At 37.9% G+C, this 26431-nt stretch overlaps 2 protein-coding genes across 7 annotated transcripts; one reads left to right on the top strand and one right to left on the bottom strand.

Annotated features, from left to right (window-relative positions):
- Window positions 1-13799, bottom strand: LOC106062506 (ankyrin repeat and KH domain-containing protein 1-like). 6 transcript variants are annotated; one of them, XM_056045364.1, is made up of 6 exons: window positions 13674-13772; window positions 8697-8744; window positions 5028-5110; window positions 2956-3403; window positions 2705-2758; window positions 1-1154 (listed from the first exon to the last, which is right to left on the bottom strand). In XM_056045364.1, exons 3-6 carry the CDS (start codon window positions 5071-5073, stop codon window positions 1085-1087), a joined length of 618 nt encoding a protein of 205 aa, XP_055901339.1. In that variant the 5' UTR covers window positions 5074-5110; window positions 8697-8744; window positions 13674-13772; the 3' UTR covers window positions 1-1084. The 6 variants fall into 6 exon arrangements, with proteins under 6 accessions (XP_055901339.1, XP_055901338.1, XP_055901342.1 ...); XM_056045363.1 differs by lacking the exon at window positions 8697-8744 and having other exon boundaries at window positions 13674-13799; XM_056045367.1 differs by lacking the exons at window positions 5028-5110; window positions 8697-8744; window positions 13674-13772 and adding an exon at window positions 4852-4990 and having other exon boundaries at window positions 2690-2758.
- An 8-nt stretch (window positions 13800-13807) lies between these two features.
- LOC106053455 (ankyrin-1-like) lies at window positions 13808-24509 on the top strand. Its single transcript, XM_056045342.1, has 3 exons — window positions 13808-13946; window positions 17458-21649; window positions 23606-24509. Exons 2-3 carry the CDS (start codon window positions 17721-17723, stop codon window positions 23649-23651), a joined length of 3975 nt encoding a protein of 1324 aa, XP_055901317.1. The 5' UTR covers window positions 13808-13946; window positions 17458-17720; the 3' UTR covers window positions 23652-24509.
- Window positions 24510-26431: the final 1922 nt, after the last annotated feature.

The raw sequence follows: 26431 nt of genomic DNA, 5'->3' as shown, positions 1-26431 counted from the left end.
AACTTTTTGTATTTTATTTTTTTATAAACTTACATCGACACAAAATTTTATACATTTTTTCAAAGCATAGCAACAAAAGGCGATATAACAATATGTGACCTAACAACCAAATGCCAAGTCGAACAAATGTGATAGACCAAAATGTCATAAAACAACAAAATGTCATATAACAACAAAAATGTCATATAACAATGAAAATGCCCTATACAAATGTCGTAACAAAATGATATGTAGCAACAACATGTGATATAACGATATCTATGCTAGTGCAGAAGGTTCGCCGTAAGCTGCGCACTGCTAGACACTCGACTTGGAAGGAATGTTAGAACATTGGACAGAAGTAACGAAGTGCCGTTGTGCTTAAGGCAGACCTCGTTATTATGTTTGTGATTCAATAAACGCCTGTCCATGTTGAGTTCACTCCCTTAGACTCATTAAACATCTAAATCATATATTTGTTTCGAAGGGCCATCAAATCTACTACTTAAAATGTCTAGATTATTTGAAACTTATTTATCTTTACATTAGATTAAGTTACATTCATAAAAAAAAACAAAGGGAAATAAATCAAACAGAAATGTTACGGTTGTGTCAACATTCGGATGTGCTGTTCTTTAGATGAACTTTCGCCTAGCCTGAACTATTTTATCCTCGGAAGTAATCAGATATTTGATCCACTACAAGTGACTTTGTACAGAAATTCTTTGTCAGACTGCATAAAAAGGATGTCCAATCTATCGGAGGAGTTATCTCCACCACTCGAGAACCTTAGCTAACTGTAAAGGTGGTGCACATGTGGCACAGTACAAGTCCCTCGAGTAGCACTGGAGAAGTCAAGTAGCACTGGAGAGGTTCTTCCGGGTAGCACTGGAAAAGTCTTTCAAGTAGCACTGGAGAGGTTCTTCCGGGTAGCACTGGAAAAGTCTTTCAAGTAGCACTGGAGAGGTTCTTCCGGGTAGCACTGGAAAAGTCTTTCAAGTAGCACTGGAGAGGTTCTTCCGGGTAGAACAGGAGAAATATTTCAAGTAGCACTGGAGAAGTCTTTCAAGTCGCACTGGAGAAGTCCAATAGCTATAGTTTTCAATCAATTAATTTGGAGATTTTTGACTTTATCAATGTTGACATTCATAACGCAATAATTCAAGTCATTCTCTCTGGAAAAGAAACAAGCAAATTTTTAAGAATACTTTTAAAATATTTTATTGAGTTATGGAAGAATAGTACAAAGTTTTTTGTTTTTTTTGGGGGGTGGGGGTATTAATTTTATTTATTTTTTTGCTTTGGGCTTCTTTTTTTTTTTAAGGAATCTCGGCAATGGATGTCTTGAAGTCAATGTTTTGTTGGTGAAAGGAAATCATTTGTGAACAAGGTGATTTTTCAACGTTGAATAACAAATTCCCCTTTTTTACAATTCCTCCATTCAAGTCACAACTTCATCGAGGGTGCAACCTGAACACTGATTTCAAAGACGGCTCTAAGGATTTTCCTAGAAATTTAACAGTTCTGTATTAATAGCTCCTTTACCACCCTGGGAAACTCTAGTTAGACTGTTATAATTTTTCAAACAAAATAAAAAGAAATAAATATTAATTAAGCTAAACATGGCGTAGTGTAACCAATAACTGAGCTGTTTATTATATTTAAAGTTGCTTATTTTTACGTAAATCAGTAAAAGAAATATAAGAAATTTTCCAAAAAAGTTCGAGATAAATCCCGGGAAAGAATTTTATCCCGTGTCCAGGGTGAGGAATTGGCTCTTCACCGACTCTTCTATCTGGAGGCCCCCATCAACTAGATGATCCTTTAAGCACATTCGTTTGTACCTTAAGCCAACGCAATGGGTTTACCAGACCCTTACAAGGCCAGAGGCCAAGCCCACGCGGGACACTCCATATTTGTATAATGTACCATTGCATTCCGTGGAAGGACCTTCACAGACCGTATGACCCCTACTGGGGAACGGTGCAATAAATGCGAGTCCGATCCAGCTGATCACATATTTCATCCCATAGACCAGATTCAACACCATAGAGATCTTTGTGACCAATGCAATGACCTGACCACAGAGATCTGTGTGGCCAATGCAATGACCTTACCACATAGATCTTTGTGACCAATGCAATGACCTTACCACAGATATCTTTGTGACTAATGCAATGACCTTACCACAGAGATCTTGGTGATCAATGCAATGACCTTACCACAGAGATCTTTGTGGCCAATGCAATGACCTTACCACAGAGATCTTTGTGGCCAATGCAATGACCTTACCACAGAGATCTTTGTGGCCAATGCAATGACCTTACCACAGAGATCTTTGTGACTAATACATTGACCTAATACTGTCTTCCTATTATGTAAGGCGTCTTGCAGCGGACATTTTCATTTTTTTTTGTCACACAACAAATGTCAACATAACGACCTACAACCGTCGGGAGAATTTCGACCATTCTGAGTCAAAAAATTGTGAATAATCTGGTTAACAGAGACATTTTGAAATGCCTTGTTCAAAAAATGTTTAGTCTGTATTGTTGCAGACAATAGCTGTATACATATTTTTTAAGACGTTAATTAGATAAATCAATGCAATTTCATGATTTCTTCTTTCAAATGCAATAGTAGAACAAATGTGCATAAGATCTAGGACTAGACTACTTACAAATTGACTACTGACAAATAGACTACTTACAAATAGACTACTTACAAGTTGAATCTAGGGAGTATGTTTGAACCATGATTGGTTTTAACGATTTCCTTGCTGCAGAAGAAAATGTTCAAAATAAGTAAACTGTGAATTAATGACGGTCTATTATGATATTATATTTCAAAATATTTACACATAAATAGATTTAAAACTTCATTAACCAACGCAAAAGTGCATACAAAGAAAAAAAGTAAATACTCTGATACATTCACAACTTTATCATTTCTAAAGTACAATCACAAAATTCAAACCTCTGCATTTGGCCCAATGGACTTTTAGTTTTTGTTCCTGTATGTGCCCCACGTTCATGCAAGAGATCCATTATCTCCAGACGACAGTTTTCTGAGGCGATCATCAAGGCAGTGTATCCACAGCACGTGCTGGCGTTCACGTTGACGTCATATTGTAAGAGCAGCTTTGTGACGTCAAGGTGACCCTGGAGGGAGGAGCTCATGAGTGACGTCCAGCCGTTGTTGCAGCCTTGGTTGGCATTAGCTTTACTCTTTAACAGAATGAGGACGACACCGTGAAAGCCTGCGTGTGATGAAATGCACAAAGCTGTTCTTCCCTCGTTGGTGGGCTCGTTGACTGAATTTCCCCATTCTATCAACTTGCGCACACTCTGTTCATGCCCTTGGCCAGAGGCTAAATGGAGGGCATTAAGACCAAAATCTTTGTCCACCATCGTCTGCCATAGAGCTGTTCAAAGACAAATTTAGTCATAGATTTATTTGGATAATGTTTGAAGGGACTCTGTCAATGAAAGGAGGGGAGGTAGAAACCATTGAGTGCTTGGCTGAAGCCCAGATCTAAAATATTTTTTTAAAGATAATAAATGCCAACTTTTCTCGCCAAAACTACCATCGCGCCAAAACGTCGCCTGCGCCAAAACGTCGCCTGCGCCAAAACGTCCCGCTTCGTTAGAATTCACGAAACAAGCGTACACGATGAAAAACATTTCAATTCGCAAGATGCGCGCGCACACACACACACACACACGTACGCACACACACACACACGCACACGCACACAAAATGCTAATAAAATGAATTGAATGTAGACATATTGGTCTTAAGGCAGGGATGCTATATACAATTTACGTGCCAAGAGTGTATGTTGGAAGCAGAATGCAAACTATAGGCCTCTCATTAGGTCAACCTTTTTCGATTTGCTTTTATCAGGGCATAAGAGAGTTTGATTCAAGTTCGAATCTAATCAGCTAGAGATTTAGGACATCTTAGAATTTTCAAACAAAAGTATAATGTGATATATCAGGGAACGTGTTAATGTTTTATACTGTTACGGAGTTATATGTAGCGTAAGTTATTGTTTATAGACTTACGCTTAATTTTGGTGAGTGGATAAACTATTTCTAGCCCTAACTCTAAGAACTAATCAATACTGTTATAAACCTGGTGGTGGCACAAACGGGGGTAGTGGTGTGTGTATAGTCAGCCGACGCAAATCGCCCCAGGCCAGCGCTAGACGAGCGGTCAACCGTGACAAGTTACGACTGTCAGCCGAGACGAGTGTCAACACGGCGGTTCGGGAAGGATCGACGTCGTGAACATAGCTCAGGAGCGTCACGAGAGTTGTAGTCATCTGACCACCTAGAAACGTCGAGCGGCGTTCTGTCCGGTTCGAGAAGGCCAGTAAGAGCGGAGGTGTCGCAGTCAAGACGGTTCACGGCAGGGGTTCAGAGCCCGGTTCATTTCAGTCCGGTCGACTACAGCACAGTTCAGCGGTGTGGTTCTGTACGGAGCATTACGACGGTTCAGTGCGGAGTACTGTCAAGTACAGTTGAGACGGCTGGCGTCTTGATCTTGGTCTGCGATCGAGTCCAACAACGAGCCTAGTGTGTGAAGTCAGTCCTGAACTGTTGAACCCAGTGTAAGCCCAGAACGAGACGGAGAGGCCAGTACAAGAGTCGATACTGCGGAACGGTGTTATTGGAGAGATATTTGTTATCGCAGAGCTATTTGTACTGTTCTATGTGCTGCCAATTGTACAGTATTGGCTGTTATTTATGGACATTAAACCTTTACGTTATTTTGGAGCCCTGACTTGTCAGGTTCTTTAAGTTGGTGGTGTATGGTGCAGTTTGCAGAGAGCCTGGATAGTGAGATTCGTAACAATACGAATGTTACCATAAGAACTGGTATTGTTGTTATTCTGTTCAGAAGAAGTAGCCATACAAACTTGTTGAATGTTGAATTTATATGTAGCGTTATTGTTTATAGACAAATAATTTTAAGCTTAATTTCAGTGAGTGGATAAACTATTTCTAGCTCTAAGTCTAAGAACTAATCAATACGATTGTTACCATAAGAACTGGTATTGTTGTTATTCTGTTCAGAAGAAGTAGCCATACAAACTTGTTGAATGAGATGTAGCGAGAATTGTATCCTGAAAATAAAAAAAATCTCTTTAATTTAATTTATGGATAGGTCCTTCAGGGAACGTTACCAGGGAAAAGATAAAGAGGCAGACAGAGAAAGCAGTGGGGAGAAGAATGGACGGGCCTGTCATTGAAATAAATTCTACTGGAGGCAAAAGACAGAGAGGAATGGAAAAGACCTTCTACTGGCGTCTACAGGTCCTGGCAACCCAAAGTTTCAACAGACTTATGGATAGGTCAAGGTGAAGGTAAAGGATAGGTTTGAAACACTCAGCCAGGAGAATGACACAGTTTATCACATTCACAGAAACCTTCTTTTAAAGTGAGTCAAATCGGATCACATGGTAGACTAAGTCCTAGGCCATGTCTATTTCCTAGTCATAGTGTTTCAACGCTTACTCACTCTGTCTGTCTGTCTGTCTGTCTGGTACATAGTTTGTACACGTTATTTCTCCCACACCCATTCTCGCATGAGTTTGAAACCTTAGACAATTATTCATTGTACCTAACAAATCATAAATCGATTAAAAAATTGACCAAATAATCAACAATTTATTTTGTTTGATATAATAAGGCTTGTCTTCGAGTCCGAAGATTAGTGAGGAATGCAGTATTTCCCGTGGCTGCGCAGCCCCAGCTGTGAACTACATATTTTGCCACATCCAGGGCAAGCATAACCATTGTCCGCAGGTGTTCGATTTAGATTTTCTTTTCGCCGTCTGCGTTTGTCCTCGGCAGCGGATTTTCTTTTGGTCTCAAATGTGTATCCCGCGGCCTTCGTGAGTGACCTCCAGCTGTCTCGTTCTGAGGCCGCATGCAACCAGGTGCTCTCTTTTATGTCAGCCAAGGAAAGTTGACGCCTAAGCTGGTCTTTGAAGCGTTTCCGTGGGGCGCCTCTGTTACGTCGACCACCTTTTAACTCACCAAAAAAGACTGCCTTTGGCATACGTTCGTCTCCCGTATTTTTAGCTACGGTATTAAATACCGCTTTCATTCAAACATTTTTATTGTCGAGGTTTTGTAGCATGACATGACTGAAACATTTCTTGTAATAGTAACTGTTAAATTTAAAGTTGTCAACAAATCAATAAAACAAGTTTATTACTTCCTTATATAATAATAAACACAAGAAAATACTAAAGATAGATTTTATTGAAAGGTTGGCTTTTCTTTTCTGGAGGGGGAGGATTCGATTTAATTAAAACAATGAACTAGGAGTACCCGATGACACCCTAGTGACACTGCTGGTTCTAATGATATAATATTAACTTGATTTCCTAATACGATGTGATGCAATGATAATTTGATATTTTTATTAGATAGTCTGTGTCAGAATATGTCGTAGTTATAGCCTGTGTCAGAATCTAGTCGTAGTTATAGCCTGTGTCAGAATATGTCGTAGTTATAGTCTGTGTCAGAATATGTCGTAGTTATAGTCTGTGTCAGAATCTAGTCGTAGTTATAGTCTGTGTCAGAATATGTCGTAGTTATAGTCTGTGTCAGAATCTAGTCGTAGTTATAGTCTCTGTCAGAATATGTCGTAGTTATAGTCTCTGTCAGAATATGTCGTAGTTATAGTCTCTGTCAGAATATGTCGTAGTTATAGTCTCTGTCAGAATCTAGTCGTAGTTATAGTCTCTGTCAGAATATGTCGTAGTTATAGTCTCTGTCAGAATATGTCGTAGTTATAGCCTGTGTCAGAATATGTCGTAGTTATAGCCTGTGTCAGAATCTAGTCGTAGTTATAGTCTCTGTCAGAATATGTCGTAGTTATATCCTCTGTCAGAATCTAGTCGTAGTTATAGTCTGTGTCAGAATCTAGTCGTAGTTATAGCCTGTGTCAGAATATGTCGTAGTTATAGTCTCTGTCAGAATCTAGTCGTAGTTATAGTCTCTGTCAGAATATGTCGTAGTTATAGTCTGTGTCAGAATCTAGTCGTAGTTATAGTCTCTGTCAGAATCTAGTCGTAGTTATAGTCTCTGTCAGAATCTAGTCGTAGTTATAGTCTCTGTCAGAATATGTCGTAGTTATAGTCTCTGTCAGAATATGTCGTAGTTATAGTCTCTGTCAGAATATGTCGTAGTTATAGTCTGTGTCAGAATCTAGTCGTAGTTATAGTCTGTGTCAGAATCTAGTCGTAGTTATAGCCTGTGTCAGAATCTAGTCGTAGTTATAGTCTCTGTCAGAATATGTCGTAGTTATAGTCTCTGTCAGAATATGTCGTAGTTATAGTCTCTGTCAGAATCTAGTCGTAGTTATAGCCTCTGTCAGAATATGTCGTAGTTATATCCTCTGTCAGAATCTAGTCGTAGTTATAGTCTCTGTCAGAATCTAGTCGTAGTTATAGTCTCTGTCAGAATATGTCGTAGTTATAGTCTCTGTCAGAATCTAGTCGTAGTTATAGTCTGTGTCAGAATCTACTCGTAGTTATAGTCTGTGTCAGAATCTAGTCGTAGTTATAGCCTGTGTCAGAATCTAGTCGTAGTTATAGTCTGTGTCAGAATCTAGTCGTAGTTATAGCCTGTGTCAGAATCTAGTCGTAGTTATAGCCTCTTTCAGAATCTAGTCGTAGTTATAGTCTGTGTCAGAATCTAGTCGTAGTTATATCCTCTGTCAGAATCTAGTCGTAGTTATAGTCTGTGTCAGAATCTAGTCGTAGTTATAGTCTGTGTCAGAATCTAGTCGTAGTTATAGCCTCTGTCAGAATCTAGTCGTAATTATAGTCTGTGTCAGAATCTAGTCGTAGTTATAGCCTGTGTCAGAATCTAGTCGTAGTTATAGTCTGTGTCAGAATCTAGTCGTAGTTATAGTCTGTGTCAGAATCTAGTCGTAGTTATAGTCTGTGTCAGAATCTAGTCGTAGTTATAGCCTGTGTCAGAATCTAGTCGTAGTTATAGCCTCTGTAAGGACTTAGTCGTAGCTCTTAAGTTTATACAGCTAGTGCCATGACGTATTAACTGTGACACATATTTAGATGAAAAGCCATCACATAAGAGTATGTTCATATTTTATATAGCAGTTTCTGTAATTTCACTCAATGTTCATGTCACTTGGTTAGGTAAAGCAGGGCCGAATCTTCAGCCATGTAGAACGGTTTGGTGAACTTTTTTTTTTATTATTAAAGCTTTTATATAGCGCTACTTTCATGCTTATAGCATGCTCAGAGCGCTTTGGTCCAATCTCATTTGTGGACCAGTGGGGGGAGGGGGTATCTAGGAGTTGGTTTTCCGTGCTGCCTTTAGGCGCTCAGTCAACACAACTCTGCCCGAGTCGGGTGTCGAACCTCGAGCCCCCTTCTAGGTAGCCAAGCCAAGCCAAGCGCACTTAGCCTCCCGACCACTTTCCACAAGATCTTCCTAAAACTGAAGTCTAGGACGTTTCCCAGAGTCCTAAGGGGCGCAAATATGTTTGTCCAGGTTCAACTTAACATACCTCTTAGGTTCAACTTTACATACCTCTTAGGTTCAACTTTACATACCTCTTAGGTTCAACTTTACATACCTCTTAGGTTCAACTTTACATACCTCTTAGGTTCAACTTTACATACCTCTTAGGTTCAACTTTACATACCTCTTAGGTTCAACTTTACATACCTCTTACGTACAATCTTTTCTTTTACTTTCGTCAAGTCTATCTAGAATCTAGAACATTGTAGAAGTGTTTTTTTTTTTTTGCTTTCGTCAAGTCTATCTAGAATCTAGAACATTGTAGAAGTTTTTTTTTTTACTTTCGTCAAGTCTATCTAGAATCTAGAACATTGTAGAAGTTTTGTTTTTTTTACTTTCGTCAAGTCTATCTAGAATCTAGAACATTGTAGAAGTTTTTTTTTTTTACTTTCGTCTAGTCTATCTAGAATCTAGAACATTGTAGAAGTTTTTTTTTTTTTTTACTTTCGTCAAGTCTATCTAGAATCTAGAACATTGTAGAAGTTTTTTTTTTTTTTACTTTCGTCTAGTCTATCTAGAATCTAGAACATTGTAGAAGTTTTTTTTTTTTTTTACTTTCGTCAAGTCTATCTAGAATCTAGAACATTGTAGAAGTTTTTTTTTTTTTTTACTTTCGTCTAGTCTATCTAGAATCTAGAACATTGTAGAAGTTTTTTTTTTTTTTTACTTTCGTCAAGTCTATCTAGAATCTAGAACATTGTAGAAGTTTTTTTTTTTTTTACTTTCGTCAAGTCTATCTAGAATCTAGAACATTGTAGAAGTTTTTTTTTTTTTTACTTTCGTCTAGTCTATCTAGAATCTAGAACATTGTAGAAGTTTTTTTTTTTTTTTACTTTCGTCAAGTCTATCTAGAATCTAGAACATTGTAGAAGTTTTTTTTTTTTTTACTTTCGTCTAGTCTATCTAGAATCTAGAACATTGTAGAAGTTTTTTTTTTTTTTTACTTTCGTCAAGTCTATCTAGAATCTAGAACATTGTAGAAGTTTTTTTTTTTTTTGCTTTCGTCTAGTCTATCTAGAATCTAGAACATTGTAGAGTTTTGTTTTGTTTTTGTTGGACATAAGAAGTTTTTCTCACATTTAGGAAGGATAAGTCGAACAGGTTTGGTAACTACATAATTAAACAAGATTACAAAGAGAGTTTGTGTTACACAAACTCAGAGGCGGCCCCCGTCGAAGTCGGATCCCTGTCGGATCTGCATATTCGCAAATAATATTCAAGAGGTGATTTAATTTTGATGTAAAATGTTTTACACGTTTCGGATGTTCCTTCAGAGTTGAAGATAATTACTTCCTAGTCCAAACCTCCCGCAGGACGACGGGGGATGGGAGCGGGCAGGGTTTGAACCCTGGGCCATCCATAAATCTGAACGACAGTCCAGCGCGCAAACCGCACGACCAGGCAGCCATCCGATGGTCAAAAGTAATAATGTTTCAAAGATTCATTTGCCGTAAATTTAAATTTAATAAAAAAATAGTAGATTAGTTTTAGTATATTAAAACATTACAATATTGATCAAAACGTTTGGAAATGAAAATCTACACTTTTTTTTACACTTTAAGTTTAGAAATTGAAATTCTACATCTTAATCTAGTCTATTTTAGTCTAAACTAGATCTAGAAATTCTAGATCTAGACTCTAAAATAATTTTAATTAGAATATAAATCCAGATCTAGATATACTGTAATAAAAATCTAGATCTAGTTTAAAAAATCTAGATTAGATCTAAATCAAGATATCATTCCTTTTTTAAACGCGAGTCACATAACGAGGCTTAATAAACATTACTATACCGAGTTCTTTTTTCATTTCATTTGAAGAATTAATTCCATATAACGTCAGAGGAAAAAAAAAAACACTACGTCACACGGCCTAGGTAGACTAAAAATCGCCTTCATCTATAAGAGCCATTTATCGAGTGTTCATAGACTTTGGTGCACCGAGTGCGTTCTTTAAGCATTTCATTTAAAGAATTCATTCCATATGACGTCAAAGGAAAAAAAAACACTACGTCACACGGCCTAGCTAGAATAAAAATCGCCTTCATCATTACGAGCCTTTTATCGAGTGTTCATAGACATTGGTGCACCGAGTGCGTTCTTTTAGCATTTCATTTAAAGAATTCATTCCATATGACGTCAAAGGAAAAAAAAACACTACGTCACAAGGCCTAGCTAGACTAAAAATCACCTTTATCAACACGAGCCATTTCTCGAGTGTTCATAGACATTGGTGCACCGAGTGCGTTCTTTTAGCATTTCATTTAAAGAATTCATTCCATGTGACGTCAAAGGAAAAAAAAACACTACGTCACACGGCTTAGTTAGACTAAAATATGTTTTCATTAATACAAGCAATTTTTTCGAGGGTTAATAGACATTGGTGCACCGAGTGCGTTCTTTTAACATTACATTTAAAGAGTCCATTCATATGACGTCAAAGAAAAAAAATTCCATTTTCTCACAATAGGCTAGTACCGGTACCATAAAAAAAAATGTCTTTATTTACACGAGATATTTAACGAGGGTTCATAGACATTGGTGCACTGAGTTCTAATAGATATTATTTAAAAAGGATCAAAGCCACATTGTTTTTGCGTTTTGTCTGTCAGTCGGTCTGTCCGTTATCTTAATATAAAAAAAACAACTAAAAGTTATTAAAAATTGATTAACCTTTATTTTACGTTTCAAAACATCGCAATAATTTTTAGGTATGAACACAATTGAAAAGTTTATATAATAGATTGTTCCGGATGTTTGTATAAATAGTAAAAGAAAAAGAGAATTTCAGATAAATGTAATACCGTTAATTAAATTTTTTGGATGGTCTCGTATAAAAATTAGATGTACTGCAGCCACGTGGAGAGATTTTCATACCTTACTTTGGTGTTTGGATTCTGTTTTCCTTAAAAATCGGAACATAATATTAACGATAATTAGATTTTTTAATGTTTTAGGTAGAAAGTTAAATGTACTGTAAGAGAGTAGTGAGTTAAAATATTTTTCATAAAAATCCGTAAAAACATTATTTCGTAAATGAGAAGATTATTTGTTTATTAATTAGAAGAGGGAGTTCAAACAATTATTTGGCGTTAGTAGATTTTTAAATAAATTCGGAAATTTCTGGCGACGATTTGTAAGAAACAAAATCCGGAACTTTCTTTATCGATTACAAAACTTCTATGTTATGTTTTACAAGAAAATTAAATGTCTAAAAAGTAATTTTCAGTAATCAATTCTAGTAAATTACTTTTTTTAAAAGCCTTATGCGATTTCAAACAATCATTAGGCATAATTCATGTTTTATAAAACAATATCCGGAACATTTTTACACTTAATGAAATATAAGTCAGTATAGAGATTTTGATTTAGCATTAATATGCTATTTACATAAAAAACGGAACAACATATTATTGATAATGTGTTTTTGCAACGTTTAAGCATGGAAATTGAATGTAATATAAGTTAGAAGAGCAAACAAACATTTGATGGCGTTGATTAGTTTTGCACAAAAAAATCCGGAACAATCAATTTTAGATACTTAAAACTATTGAGATGTTATGGGAGGAACATTAAAGGGTAAATCAGATTTTCAATAGCTTTTAGAGTTCTAGTTTTTTAAATCTAATCGTGACGGACAGACCGACCAACAGACAAAACGCACAAAAATAAGCTTCTTTTATTCGGATGGGGGCGCTAAACAAAAAATAAATAAAATCTGATTTTTAAAAAAAGTTTAAGGAATTGGTTTAGCACCTGATCATGTTGCGACGTTACGCTACTGCACGAAAATCGCTGCATAAAAAGTCCATTAAAAAAAATGTGCGTGATATTTACATACAAAGTGCATTATTAGCCTTTATAAACAAACAGAAATGTTTTCTTTTAATTTTAGCAGCTAGTTGACCAGAAAAAACGTCTTTAACTATTATTTGTATTTGTTGTAAACATTTCCTGTACATTTTAAAAATATATTTGACTTAGTGATACTGAAAATACACAAAAATTGTCCATCTTTGTTAGCATATTGTAACATTGCCTCCCTTACATTTACGTAATTGTTTTAGAATTGGTGTATTTTTATGAAAAAATCGCTTGCATAATTAATTTTATAAATTAAACGGTTTGCTTTTAGAAAACCAAAAGTAGCCGTTGCACCTAAACTTTTCAAGCCGGATTTAATGATGAAATAATATTTTTCATATCTCTTCTAGTTTTCGAGATCTGAGTGTGACAGACGGACAGACGGACAGACGGACAGACGGATAGACGGACATTTTGCACAAACCTAATAGCGGCTTTTTCCCCTTACGGGGGCCGCTAAAAAGAGTTATCCCCTCTGGAACGTATTATACAAGCGAGATAGTATAGTATATGGGATTCATAGATAAATGTAACAAGCAAAATAAATAAAAAAAAACACTTTAAAAAAATCCTTATCTACTTGGAATAACTCCACATTTAAAACCATATCTCTTTATGCTGTGGAAATTGTTTTCCTTTTTCTATTTCCAACAAAACTAGTTCATGAATTGTGTTCAGAGTTTTAACTTGATCCTAGCATGGGAAGTGGGAGAAATAGCAGTGTTTGAAATTAGTGGTAGACACATTTCTATTTAAGAGAAAAATTTCCCTTATATTTATACAGAATTTAAAAAAAAAATGAAGTAAGTTTAGTTTAATGCTTCGATACGTCATCCCCTTAGACTTGTGACGAGATCCAATGAGCTTATCTAATAACTTATAAGTTGAAGATGTCCCTTTTAATGCATTACTCATTCCACAGATTATTTTCTTATCTTATCATTTTTGCTTCTTGAGGTTTTAAATTGCCATCAGTTGTCCAGGTTTATTCATGAAACATTTTTCAAGCTTACACTCGACTTTGACTAGGAGGAAACCTTGGTTTTATAGACGTGCCTCTTGACGAATTCGTTCTACAGATTTGGCAATGATATAAATCTATTTTTAAATTCTAAAAAACTCCTGAATTTCATGTCCAGTCTCTTGGGATGTCCATTATTAAGTAAAATTATTTTTAAGTAAAAAAAAAAAAAAAGATCTGAATTGTGTGAATTATCTAAATCTAAAACATTGTCAAACTAATTTAGTCTTGCCAACTTACTTTCGATTCTTTAATTATCTGTACATCATCAGAATCTCGGGGGAAAATGGCGACTGTAGAGTTACTAAAAAAGACTTATGGTTTCCCTCTTGGTAAATTTCGGGGAAAATAAAATTGTCTAAATTTAGACTAAAATTTTGTACACATTCTGTTGAAGTTACAGTCTTGATACTTGCTTGTAAATAATTGCATTGCATCAACGATTCAGCGTTTCAACATTGACATCTAGATCTAGACTACACTCTGAATCAGTGTTTCAGAAGTTTTTTGATGGTATGTAATTAAACAAATAGATTCATTTGTGTTATTTAGACCAACTACTTTACTTTGTGTGTTTATATTTGAAAACTTATTTTGGACAACGATATGTGTGTGTGCATATAGGCCTACTTTACAAGGTTATGATTTATGGGGTTAGGGTTTTTTACAATGAATCCTCCCCCCCCCCCTCACAGGGGCCATCAAACGTTTTGGATCCACCTGCGTGTAGACAAACCATTGAATTACAGTCAATAAGTCAATACATCAATAAATATGTGTTTAATGTAAACTTTTTCTCTTTCTGAGTGTATTTATAAGCATACCTATCTATCTATCTATCAATCTATCTATCAATCTATCTATCTATCTATCTATCTATCTATCTATCTATCTATCTATCTATCTATCTGTCTGTCTGTCTGTCTGTCTGTCTATCTATCTATCTATCTATCTATCTATCTATCTATCTATCTATCTATCTATCTATCTATCTAATCTATCTAATTCCTCTCTCTCTCTCTCGGCTGAAAACTGTTGTATGCTATCATGTTTACTGTCAAGTTGACTTATTCATGGAAGCTTTAGCGTTGAATGTTCCGTACTCTATAGGGTCTGTTGATGGTAAAAGAAAAGACGTTTAAATGTGGCCATACAATCATTGAACCAAAAACAAACATTTAAAAACAAAGCTTTTACGAAATGTAATTGTATCAATTAGTTTGGATCATTCATGCAAATTAAATTTGTAATCGATATAGACCAACAACAATAAATCTGTGCGATTAGAAATATTTTACAAAGCTTATATCAACTCCCTATGTCTGTTTGTCTGTCTGTCTGATAATAAGTTTAAACACGTTTTTCTTCTCCCTATTCCCATTCTCGGATCCAGTTGAAATTTAGAACTACTTAGAACATTGTAAATGACATGAAATAAATGAATAAAAAAATCAACCAGCTTGTGAGGCTAATTAATTATTGGTGATTAATTATTGAGTTTGATAATCAAAATAAAGGGAATAAAAGCTCCATACTGAGAGCTGTGTAATGTAGATGTAACTCCCATGATTACGTTTGACACATTTTCTCAAGTTGAAATTTGGCACCATTAATTCATAGTCGATGACGATACAGGAATTAACTAACAAATTAATCAATTAGTATTAAATTAATTTTACTTTATTTAACAGAAAGGGAGCTTGCCATCTTGAAATAATTTTTTTTTTTGCTTGCTACAATTGTTTTTTTGGTTAGCGTTATGTCATGCTTTTAGCTTTCTCAATTCTCTTTCATCATATCACAAATCTGGACCAGTTGGATAAATTGGGGGGTGGGGGTTGGGAGTGGATATCTCGGTGAATTTTACCGTAATCGGTTTCTAAAAGCATGTACACAAAAAAAGGAGGGGGCTGAATTAGAACTTATGGCTTACTTCTCTAGCTGACATACTTCTAGTGAGATGCTTATGACAAGAGAAGGTTGTATAGTTTTGTATTATTTGTTTACTACCTAACTTTAAAGCGGCGACCTATAAAGGGGACTAATTCAGCTTATATTACCACTTCAGTCAATTACAATTTCTTTCCCTTCGTTTGAGATACCAAACAAAATAATTAATTACCAACAGTTAATTAACTAATGGGTTAATTTTTTTTATTGATTCTTGTGTTGTCGAGTACAATGAATAATTGTGCAAAATTCCAGCATGATCCGAGATTCGGTGTCGGAGAAATAACGTGTAGGCCAACACACTTTTTACCAGACAGACAGACAGACAGAGTGGGTTGAAAGAAGCATTATGTCAAAATAATGCGAATCAATAGAAAGATAAAAACTCAATTGGTCAACTCAAATGTCTTAATATGTTTATAGATTTTATATCTACAGAAAATTCCGAACATTTAAGATATTGCTATTCTTAATGCTAGGCCTTTTACTATTATTACTTGGGGAAGGCCATATAAAAAGTGGAAAACCCAGCTTAAATTATAAACAAAAAACATTAAGGAAACCAGCAGTAGAAAAAATAGACCGAAATCTTGTCGAACGTGCAGTAAAAAGTGGGTAGGTCAGATGTGTTGTTAGATAAGCGGAGATGTGTGTGTCGTCTGCTATATTTAGCATGTCACATACAAAGTAGGCTAGGCCACACATAAGAAGTAGGATGTAATATCTCCAACTTAAATCTAGAGTGGGATCTAGTGCAGAACAAAAAACATTGGTTTTGTACAGTTTGTTGTGTTCAGACAATGGTGGGAATTCCTAGAGATGGATTGGTCGAAATCTCGTGATTCACCCACGGGTTTAGTTTAAAAATAAATGAGCGTTCCCCGTTCTCTCTTTTATTTAAATATTTGACCCCCCCCCCCTCTAATCCAGTCCAGTATTGTTTATATCTTGACGTGTTTTTTTTTTATTCTCTCAATAGGTAAATCTTCTTCTCTTTCTACGCACTACGATAATCAGTGAAAATAACAAATTAAAAACAAAAATTCTAAACGTATAGATCTCTATAGCATACTAGAATTACCCACCGGCTACGTCCGTCGATTTGATCCCAGGCTATAGGCCTATATTGTTTATTTTGCCATGCACCCCCCCCCCTTTTTTTTTTCTTATAACTCGGATCGGTCGTAAGTTCGAGTGTCTCTTTTCTCTTCACCCACCACCCCCACCCCAATCCAAACTCTCCGCCTTAACAAATAGTACTATTTACACTATCTGACTCTGCTTTTCAGTTAGTGCAAAATATATGATAGGCCCTAGGATTTTTTTGGCCTGTTTTTTTTTTTTCTTATTACTTTTGACATCCTGCAAATGTTTAATGTTCACATAACGCTTTGGCTGTACCACCACCAGCACCAGCACCACCACCAGCACCAGCACCACCACCACCATGTTCCTTAGTTTTAGTTGACACTTTCAATACAACTTTTCGTCTTTTAGCTATACACTATGTGGGCCCAGTATATTCTAGGACGTGATGTAACGGCCCGCTAACTCCCAAACACTTCTGACCTGCCAAATCGATCTCTCGATGTCTTTTCTCTACCCCACCCTTTTTTGTGCCGCCCCCCGCCCGCACACAAACTTGAATTTTATAATCTGTTACATCTAGTTGTCAAGGCCCTTCCCAACCATAACATTTTTACCCGTGAATTCAGTTACCTGTATCACTTATTTCCGCCCCCCTCCCCCCGCTATATACAATCTCTGAGTATTCCTCGATTGTTTAGCTCTATCGAAATATTTCAAAGTCTCTCTGAAGCTTTTCAGCAGGAATCTTTGTTTTATTATTATTACATCCTGTGCATCGAACACTTACATCAAGAACCCTCCCCCTCGCCCCATTTGAACTCTCCCCAACATAAATATTTGCTTGTTACGTTACATTAAAAAGACCCATACACAAGCAGAATTGGAGATCAGCGTCCACTCTACAGGAAGGAGTGACTTGAATAGAGGTGGTGTACAAATAAATATCTTAAATGCTGATTTGTTTTCGTCTTTCTATTCCAAACAGATATTCCTGAAGAAATGCAGCTGCACTTGGTTTTAGTTTCATTAGTGACACATTAAAACAAGAAATAACTTTCAACCTTCGCTAGGAGTGCGTCACAGACAACACAGAGTTATGTCCCACGTTGTACTGTGTTTCTTTCATTTAGGCAGCTAGTTTGATCTAGTGCAAATATAAGGAAGGATAGTTTGAAGGATTCCAGCCAATGGACAGGAGATACAAATAGCCTGGCGTCTATACACAATCAAAGCTCACGAGACTCGGACATGGCCTATCCTAACATCTGCTATGAGTGGACAGCCTTGCTGTTCGCTGCACGTGCTGGCGGCTTAGAAGCTGTCCAGAAGCTGGTGGATCAAGGCTGTGAAATCAATGCTAAGGATGTATCAGGGATAACGGCTATCATGCTGGCCAGCCATCACGGACATAGATCAATAGTGTCGTATTTGATCTACCAAGGTGCAGATGTTAACTGTCAGACGTTTGATGGGTGGACGGCGTTAATGAGTGCTGCACAGAATGGACATACGGATATAGTGGCACTGTTGATTAATAACGGAGCGGACGTCAACTTCAGGAGAAATGATGGGTGGTCCGCTCTGTTTGGCGCTTCACAAAATGGACATTGTCACGCAGTCAAGCTATTAATAGATTCTGGTGCCATTGTAAATGCCAAGGCCGCCTATGACATAACCCCGCTATTTTTAACCTCGCAAAACGGACACATGCAAACAGCTGATTTATTGATCCAGCACGGTGCAAATGTCAATGACAGCTGTCATCAAGGATGTACAGCGCTGATGACATCTGCTCAGTATGGTCACAATGATGTCATACAGTGTTTGCTTCAACGGGGGGCAGACGTTGACCAGCGCAACGAATCTGGCATCTCGGCATTAATGATAGCATCACATAGCGGCCATGCTGCTACAGTGGACCTACTTCTTCGTAGCAGTGCAGATGTTAAACTGACTGACCTCAAAGGGCGAACGGCTTTATTTAACGCTGCACAGACAAACAAGACAAGAGTGGTTGAGTTGCTGCTTCAATCTGGATCTGACGTCAACCATCAAGATAGTGAAGGAAAAACTCCACTAATGATAGCTTCCCATTTATCTACAATATCAATACTGCTTCAGTATAGAGCAGATATAAACATTTCTGATATCAATGGGGACACAGTACTGTATAATGCTCTCGAACACAGTTTAGTTGACATCGTAGACGAGATCTTCAAGAATGCTGCCAATGTGAGTCTGAGTGAGGTCTACCACGAACTGGCTTTGAAAAGAAAGATGGATGAAAACAAGTTAATTAATGTCGTGAAAGTTGTTACTAAACGTGTAGGCAGTGTTGATGATGTGTCCCGGTGTGGACTGAACGCTTTAATGATAGCTTCACAAGTTGGGCACGCTCTCATAGCTCAAACTCTTCTTGAACTCGGAGCCGACATTGAGAAGAAGTCTTCCTGGGGATCAACAGCTTTAATGATTGCAGCTCAGCATGGCCACGAGAACATAGTTAAGCTGTTGGTCGAGAACGGAGCGAACTGTCATGAGGTCTCTCAGTCTGGAGACACCGTCTTGATGATCCTTTGTAAAATGGGCTGTAATGAAAGTGTCAAGAGGTTATTGAGCTACGGAGCTCAGATCAATGTGGCTACCCCAAAAGGTTGGACTTCGTTACACATTGCTGCCTTGAATGGACATGAGAGTACAGTTGAGCTACTTTTAGAAAATTTAGCCAATGTCAATGTACTTAATATACAGGGCTGGACGCCCCTAATGATGGCCGCTTATTCTGGCCATTTAGAGACGGCTCAATTACTCACCATGTATGGAGCGGACATTAATGCGTGTAGCACCAATGGTTGGACAGCACTGATGATCGCCATTGAAAATACTTGCAATGAGACCTTACCGGATTCTTATAGGAAAACATTAATGAGTGCCCTGAACAAAATGACTCTGAACGAGACACAGACACACTTTAAGAAACGACATTACGATATAGTCAACATGCTGGTAAAGAGTGGAGTCAGAGTAAACGCTTCAAATCAAGATGGCTGGACTGCATTAATGATCGCGGCCAAAAATGGACTTTACGAAACTGTCAAACTTCTCCTGCAAAACGGCGCTGACGTGAAACTCTCAAATAAACAAGGCGTGACAGCTCTTGGTATAGCATCAGGCAATGGGGATGAGAAGATAGTTGAACTGTTTGGTCAATATATCAGAGTTTTGTATGGTAAGTCTCAACCTGAAAATACTGCTTCACTTCAAGCTTTCAAAAATGTAGACTTCATCCCATGGGAGGTAATTCTTCAATCTAAAGCACGATCTGAACATTCAAAGGTGGACAGTAATACACAGGGATTGAACCCAAGATCAACAAGGACGCTAAAACTATTTTCCCGAAATGGCCCTAGCCTGAATGTATCAAAAAAAGATTGCTTCTCAGCGCTCCTGTTGGGTTCACTCAAAGGTCATACAAAACTAATAGTGTATCTGCTAAACTCCGACAAGTCACTTGTTAATAAGTGCAACAAAAAAGGATTGACGCCATTAATGGTGGCTTCGTACAACGGACTGCATGAAACTGTACGCCTGCTTGCACAGTTTGGCGCGTTCATTAATGAGCGCAACATCTACGGCTGGACAGCACTTATGTTCGCTTCTAAGAATGGACATACTGGCACTGTCCAAATGTTGTTACACCAAGGCGCTAGTGTGGATCTAAAGAATGAACACGGCTGGACGGCAATGTGCATTGCCTCTAAAAACGGACATACAGAAATCGTGAAGTTGCTTTTAAAAGCCCATGGCGACATGAAGGCCTCAAACAAATCCGGCTTCACGGCACTGATGATAGCAGCTGAAAATGGACGAAGCGAAACTGTGCGTTTCTTATTAGAGTTTGAAGTCAACTTAGAGATCTGCAATAATGAAGGTCTCACAGCATTAATGTTGGCCGCTCAAAATGGGCATAAGGAGACAGTCAATCTTCTACTAGAGAAAGGTTCAAATGTTAATTTCTCCGGTACAGATCACAAAACAGCTCTGATGCTGGCCTGTTTGAATGGTCACAAGGAGATAGTAGAGGTACTGGTTTTAAACGGAGCATTAATTAATGATTCCATGATAAGCAACGGATGGACCGCACTGATGATGGCTACTCGAAATGGACATGCCTCTATAGTACGATTGCTGGTCAAGCATAAGGCTAATGTCAACAGTGTTGAAAACTTGGGATGGACACCACTCATGATAGCTTCTTATTATAGTCACATAGAAACTGTTGATATACTTTTAAAATCAGGGGCGAAAACCACTGAGGTCAACAAGGATGGCTTAACTCCCCTGATGATCGCGTCTCAGAATGGCCACAGTACTATAGTAAAGCTACTCTTGCAAGGGTTTGAAAATGTGAAGTGGTCCGAAAAGGAAATCTGGACATCTCTATTGATAGCTATCCAAAATGGTCAACTAGAGACGGTAAAGGCATTGATAGTCTCGGGGGCGCCAGTGAACCCGCCTTACAGCAATGGATGTACGCCACTTATGATAGCTGCTTATAATGGTGATAATCAGTTAGTGAGTCTTCTTGTGCAGTCTGGAGCAAACATTAACCAGACTAGCAGAGACGGCTGGACAGCGCTGATGTTTGCATGCCAAAAACCACAAGCATCAACGGTCCAGTTGCTATTGCAGTCAGGAGCTGCTATGAACTTGTCAGACAAGCGAGGCTGGACACCACTCATGATAGCTTCGCAGTATGGACACATCAAGACAGTGAAAGTGCTGCTGGACTACGGGGCGCTAGTGAATGAAAAAAACGAAGATGGCGTCACCGCTTTGATGTTCGCTGCCTACAATGGGCACCCAAGCATTGTAAACAGTCTTCTGAAGTCTAAGGCTAGATTAAATGAAGTAAATATTGAAGGCTGGACAGCAATCATGATGGCAGCAAAAAACGGATATTACAAAATTGTTAAAACATTGTTAGAGTCTGGAGCAAGCACGAAGCTAAGAAACGCCTACCATATGACAGTTCAGGACTACGCCTATGACAACGGGAGCAGGAGATTGATTGAACTTATAGAAAGTCACGATCAAAAAGAAACCAGAGAAGCCATCGAACCACTGACATCTACAGACGATTTAGGATGTAACATTCCAATATTTCTAATGGACAGGTAAGATATACTTCTGTATTGTATACAATTAACAAATCTCTCTTAGTGGAGATGTTCACAGTAAACTAGACAATGTCAAGGACGCTAAATAGAACTTTAAACTTGCCTACTAAATAGAAGAGCCATAGAAGAGCTTTGAAATTTTGATTCTTCAGTGTTAAAAATTGCTACGACAATATCACGTGACTTCTCAAAAACGTAGCTTATCACCACTACTTTTATGTTGTACACCGTCTCCATGACACAGCTTTCTATTTATAGATTTTACCCGTGTAGGAAAATCTCCACTAGTAAGAAAAGAGATTATGTTTAAACGAATTAAACATAGGATTGATTTGACTTCTAAGTACCGGATGTTACATAAATACATCATAAAACCCTGCCTAAGCCTCCTGCAAGACGGCATGGGAAGGTAGCGATCATTGTTCGAACTCTAAAACATCGTAACGACAGGGTTAGGGTTAGGCCGCCATCCTGCTGATCCCATAATTTTCGGTCCTGTATTGGCGGAGCCCCAAAACTTATATAGTTCGTCCATCGTGGTTCGATGATGACCACTTTGTCATCCAGGGGGCTGAGGGCTTTGCACTGGGGTTTTATGCCTCCTCATGTGGCTGGTGAGACCTATGTGAGCTCGGAATGTTCGGCCGCACACTGGGCAGGTTATTCCAGCTGGAGCTAGTGTCGTTTGTCTTGCTTTACTTTTCTGGCGTTTTTCTTCTGCCAGCGTTGTTCTTTTTTCCTCAGCAACCTGTGCGCCAGTTTTCACAGCGCGACGCCATGATGCTCTGTCATGTGCCTCTGTCTACCAGGTGCCTGGGTCTATGCTGAACGCCTTCAGAGAAGCTTTGAGGGTGTCCCTGAAGCGCTTTCTTTGCCCACCTTGCGAGCGCTTTCCTTCGCTTAGTTGGCCATACAAGAGTCGTTTAGGAATGCGGTGGTCTTCCATTCTGTAGACGTGACCTGCCCATCATTGACGAAGTAGGAGGTTCAGTCCCCAAATGGGCTAGTAATGTATGTTGATGTTTTTGTTTTGTTTTGTTTTTTATATTATTTTCAAAGAATAAAATTATTTGACAGTTCTTTGCCTTTGGTTTAAATGCTCATTTGATAGTTAAGAAACGCTACACATTTCTTGGTAAAAGGGGGGGGGGTCTTTGTCTTCTCTTGTGTTGTGCATCAAGTCATGACAATGTTGCGCTTGATTGGCAAGTTCATTAGTATCTATGTCTGTAGTATCTATGTCTGTAGTATCTATGACTGTAGTATCTATGACTGTAGTATCTATGTCTGTAGTATCTATGAGTGTAGTATCTATGTCTGTAGTATCTATGTCTGTAGTATCTATGACTGTAGTATCTATGTCTGTAGTATCTATGTCTGTAGTATCTATGACTGTAGTATCTATGACTGTAGTATCTATGTCTGTAGTATCTATGACTGTAGTATCTATGTCTGTAGTATCTATGTCAGTAGTATCTATGTCTGTAGTATCTATGACTGTAGTATCTATGACTGTAGTATCTATGTCTGTAGTATCTATGACTGTAGTATCTATGACTGTAGTATCTATGTCTGTAGTATCGATTGACTGTAGTAACTATGTCTGTAGTATGACATCAGTTCCACACCCTTCCGAGGCACCTCAACCACAGTCTGTGGGACTGCTGCATACTTCCTGCTGCCCCTATGCTGGTCTAGCCTAGCTACCCTAACCACTCAAGTACAGATTCCACTTCTGACACCAGTTTTCTGATAGCTTGAGGCTGGCGAGGCTCTCGGCTAACAAGAAGTTTAAATCAGTAGGCAGATGGTAGCATGTCACGAAAAAAATATTTTAAAAGTTCAAAATTGAAAATTCTTCCGAAATAATATGGCATTGTTTTAACTAATTGATTCTTGTTGTAGTCCTCTTATTTGTAGCTCTATAGTGGAACATATTTTCTTCTTTTACAGTTCAACTCTGGACCACAATGGAGGACTACAAGGCATGCGTTCTTAGCACGCTAATGTACGGCAGTGAGCCATGGACTACTTACACAAAACAAGAGAGAAAACTAAACTCAATCCACTTGCGCTGTCTCTGAAAGGTATTAAAAATAACATGGAAAAAAGAGTGTGCAATACTGAGATGCTCGAGCGAACGGGCCTTCACAGCATCTTTACTGTCCTCAGGCAACGCCGCCTGCGCTGGCTCGGACATGTTCACCGGATGGAGGACAATCGCATCCCGAAAATCATTATCTATGGGCAACTAGCGTCTGGCTCAAGAAAAACTGGTCGCCCCCACCTTTGTTACGTGGATGTGATAAAACGGGATTTAAAATCAGTGAACATTGATACTGACCATTGGGAAGACATAGACCTAGACCGCACTAGTTGGAGAGAGACAGTGACCAAGAAAGATATGGATAGCGAGAAAACATGGGCCTCAGCTCTCGAAGAAAAATACGAAAAATGGCCATCTCCTCTATCACCAAAGCAAAAGCCATTTCGACCTGCAATATATGTGGATGGGAGTGTCTCTCCAAAAAAGGGCTTCACAGCCACATGAAAAAGTGTTCGAGATGAACCATAGTCGTTCTACGACTAAAAGAGGTCAATGATAGTGAAACTTATTTTCTTCTTTTACAGTTTAACTCGGGATCTACATAAAATCAAGAGATTCATCAGCAGACTTTGATGATCCTTGAAACCAGAGAGACGACATCGAGATAAAATGTCACGTGCAATTCCTATTTAACAGTGTCATGTACATTGCATCATATCACCGTGCTATATTTATTTATTTATTTAATGTTCTGATCAAATGTATAAAGCCAAATGAATTGTTGACAAAAATAAAATCTCTTCAATTCGAGTGTTTTTCTTATAAAATATCCACTCTCTGGTATAGTTCATATAATATACATGGATATTATATAGGTATACATAACCCTGCGGTGTGGTTGTAGTTGTTAATAAACTCTTAAATATGAATACAAATATAAAACAATGCCGATTTGCAAAAAACACAGCTTTTATTCTATCATCTTAGTTAACGAACACCCACTTCTAATCCGCTCAATGAACCAACCCATATATAATGTAACTCACTGGAGGATCACCTCTCCCCCCAATCTGCCTTTTTAATAGGATGGATAGTGAGCTGTAGATGTCAGGAGAATGTATTTCTGCATGTGAGCTGTAGATGTCAGGAGAATGTATTTCTGCATGTGAGCTGTAGATGTCAGGAGAATGTATTTCTGCATGTGAGCTGTAGATGTCAGGAGAATGTATTTCTGCATCGTTTGCAAGAAAACGTTTGGTGTCCGGCGAAGGTTGAGAAACACTGCTCGGTGTCCGGCGAAGGTTGAGAAACACTGCTCGGTATCCGGCGAAGGTTGAGAAACACTGCTCATAATCTACAGTTCTTGCTTTCACTCATCATGTTATCAACTAACTCTGCAACTGTTAACTAATGCCTACCCTAGGACAATTAAGCTTTTTCAGGATCGAAACCGCAGCCCTATTGACTTCACTGTGATAACCTACATATTAATTTAACTGCTTTTATATAGTGCATCTTGTATGGGACTTGTATGCTTATTGCAAGTTCGGTGCACAATGATCCATTCTCTTTTTGTGGACCAGTTGGGTTGGGGGAGCAAGTTACGTGTGTATCTGGAAGAAGGTTCCGTGCTGCCAACTCTGCTTGAGATTCGAACTCGAGTCTCCTTGTTAGCAATTTTGGCCCCTCAGCCACACATCAGATTTCATCAGTGGCGGACAGGCATCTCTATAAGATCCGGCCCACAAATTATATGGCATATGATGGGTATTCAATTATTTATTATACATATCCTCAAAATTATTATGTAATGTTTTATAATTTATCGAAAACTGGGTTTATGTAACATAATGTATTAGCTTGGTTAGCTAAATAAGTAAAGTGAGAAAAGAATAACATTAGAAATTGGAACTTATTGGCGTGAACAAAACCATGCTACCATATAGGCCTACATGAACACATAGATGTGCATGATATTCCCATACGGTACAAGGCTTGTTAAGATCCCTATCAACGAACTACCCGCTGCCGCATCGTTCCTCTTTATCAACAGCCATCAACATGAAATCTTGATAAGTGTCTTTCCTCAAGATACTTCTCAGCCTATTCTTTACAAATTTTTAACATACAGTAACTTCTTCACAAGCTCTTTGCGTACAAAACAGTATTAATAACAAAATATACTCCTGTCAATAAATTTTACATCTCTAAAATCACGTATATATAATATATAGCAGCAATTATCTGCAAGTTCGGTTTCACTCCTCGCCATATTCTCAGACAAATGGACTTACACGTAACAACTCCAACCCTTCATCCTCACTTCTTTTGTCTGCCCACCTCACACGATCATCTGATGCTGTCTTAATAACTTGTATATTATGTATATGATTGTCTACATGTTGGAGTTGGCTACATACACAATGTTATATGCTCTAGGCGCTTCAAAATTCGCTTGTTTCATTTTAATAAGTTTAAGACGATATCATAAACAAATACTCTCAAGATTGGTTTATATTTGAGCTTATCCTTTTTTAGCGGCCCCCGAAAGGGGAAAAGACGCTATTAGTTTTGTGTGGCCTGTCTGTCCATCTCTCCGTCCCGTTTAGATCTCAGAAACTAGAAGAGAAAATGAAAATCGGACATCATGATATTTTAGATCATTCAAAATTCTGGTGCAATGGCTACTTTTTTCTTTTCTGAAAACGAAAAATCCAATTTTTAAAATCAAT

Source organism: Biomphalaria glabrata, chromosome 10, assembly GCF_947242115.1.
Source record: "Biomphalaria glabrata chromosome 10, xgBioGlab47.1, whole genome shotgun sequence".
In the NCBI taxonomy this organism is placed as follows: Eukaryota; Metazoa; Mollusca; class Gastropoda; family Planorbidae; genus Biomphalaria; species Biomphalaria glabrata.
The sequence above is the reverse complement of the archived record's forward strand: the minus strand, read 5'-3'. Positions and strand labels throughout refer to the sequence as shown.

Excerpts from the sequence above, each read along its gene's own strand:
- LOC106062506 (XM_056045363.1), bottom strand. The coding sequence starts at position 5,073 with ATGGCTACTTCTTCTGAACAGAATAACAACAATACCAGTTCTTATG. Across the intron at positions 2,759-2,955 it reads CCATTGGGCCAAATGCAGAG|CAAGGAAATCGTTAAAACCA; the intron begins GTTTGAATTTTG and ends TTTCTTCTGCAG. Across the intron at positions 1,155-2,704 it reads ATACTCCCTAGATTCAACTT|AGAGAATGACTTGAATTATT; the intron begins GTAAGTAGTCTA and ends TTTCTTTTCCAG.
- LOC106053455 (XM_056045342.1), top strand. The coding sequence starts at position 17,721 with ATGGCCTATCCTAACATCTGCTATGAGTGGACAGCCTTGCTGTTCGCT. Across the intron at positions 21,650-23,605 it reads CCAATATTTCTAATGGACAG|TTCAACTCTGGACCACAATG; the intron begins GTAAGATATACT and ends CTTCTTTTACAG.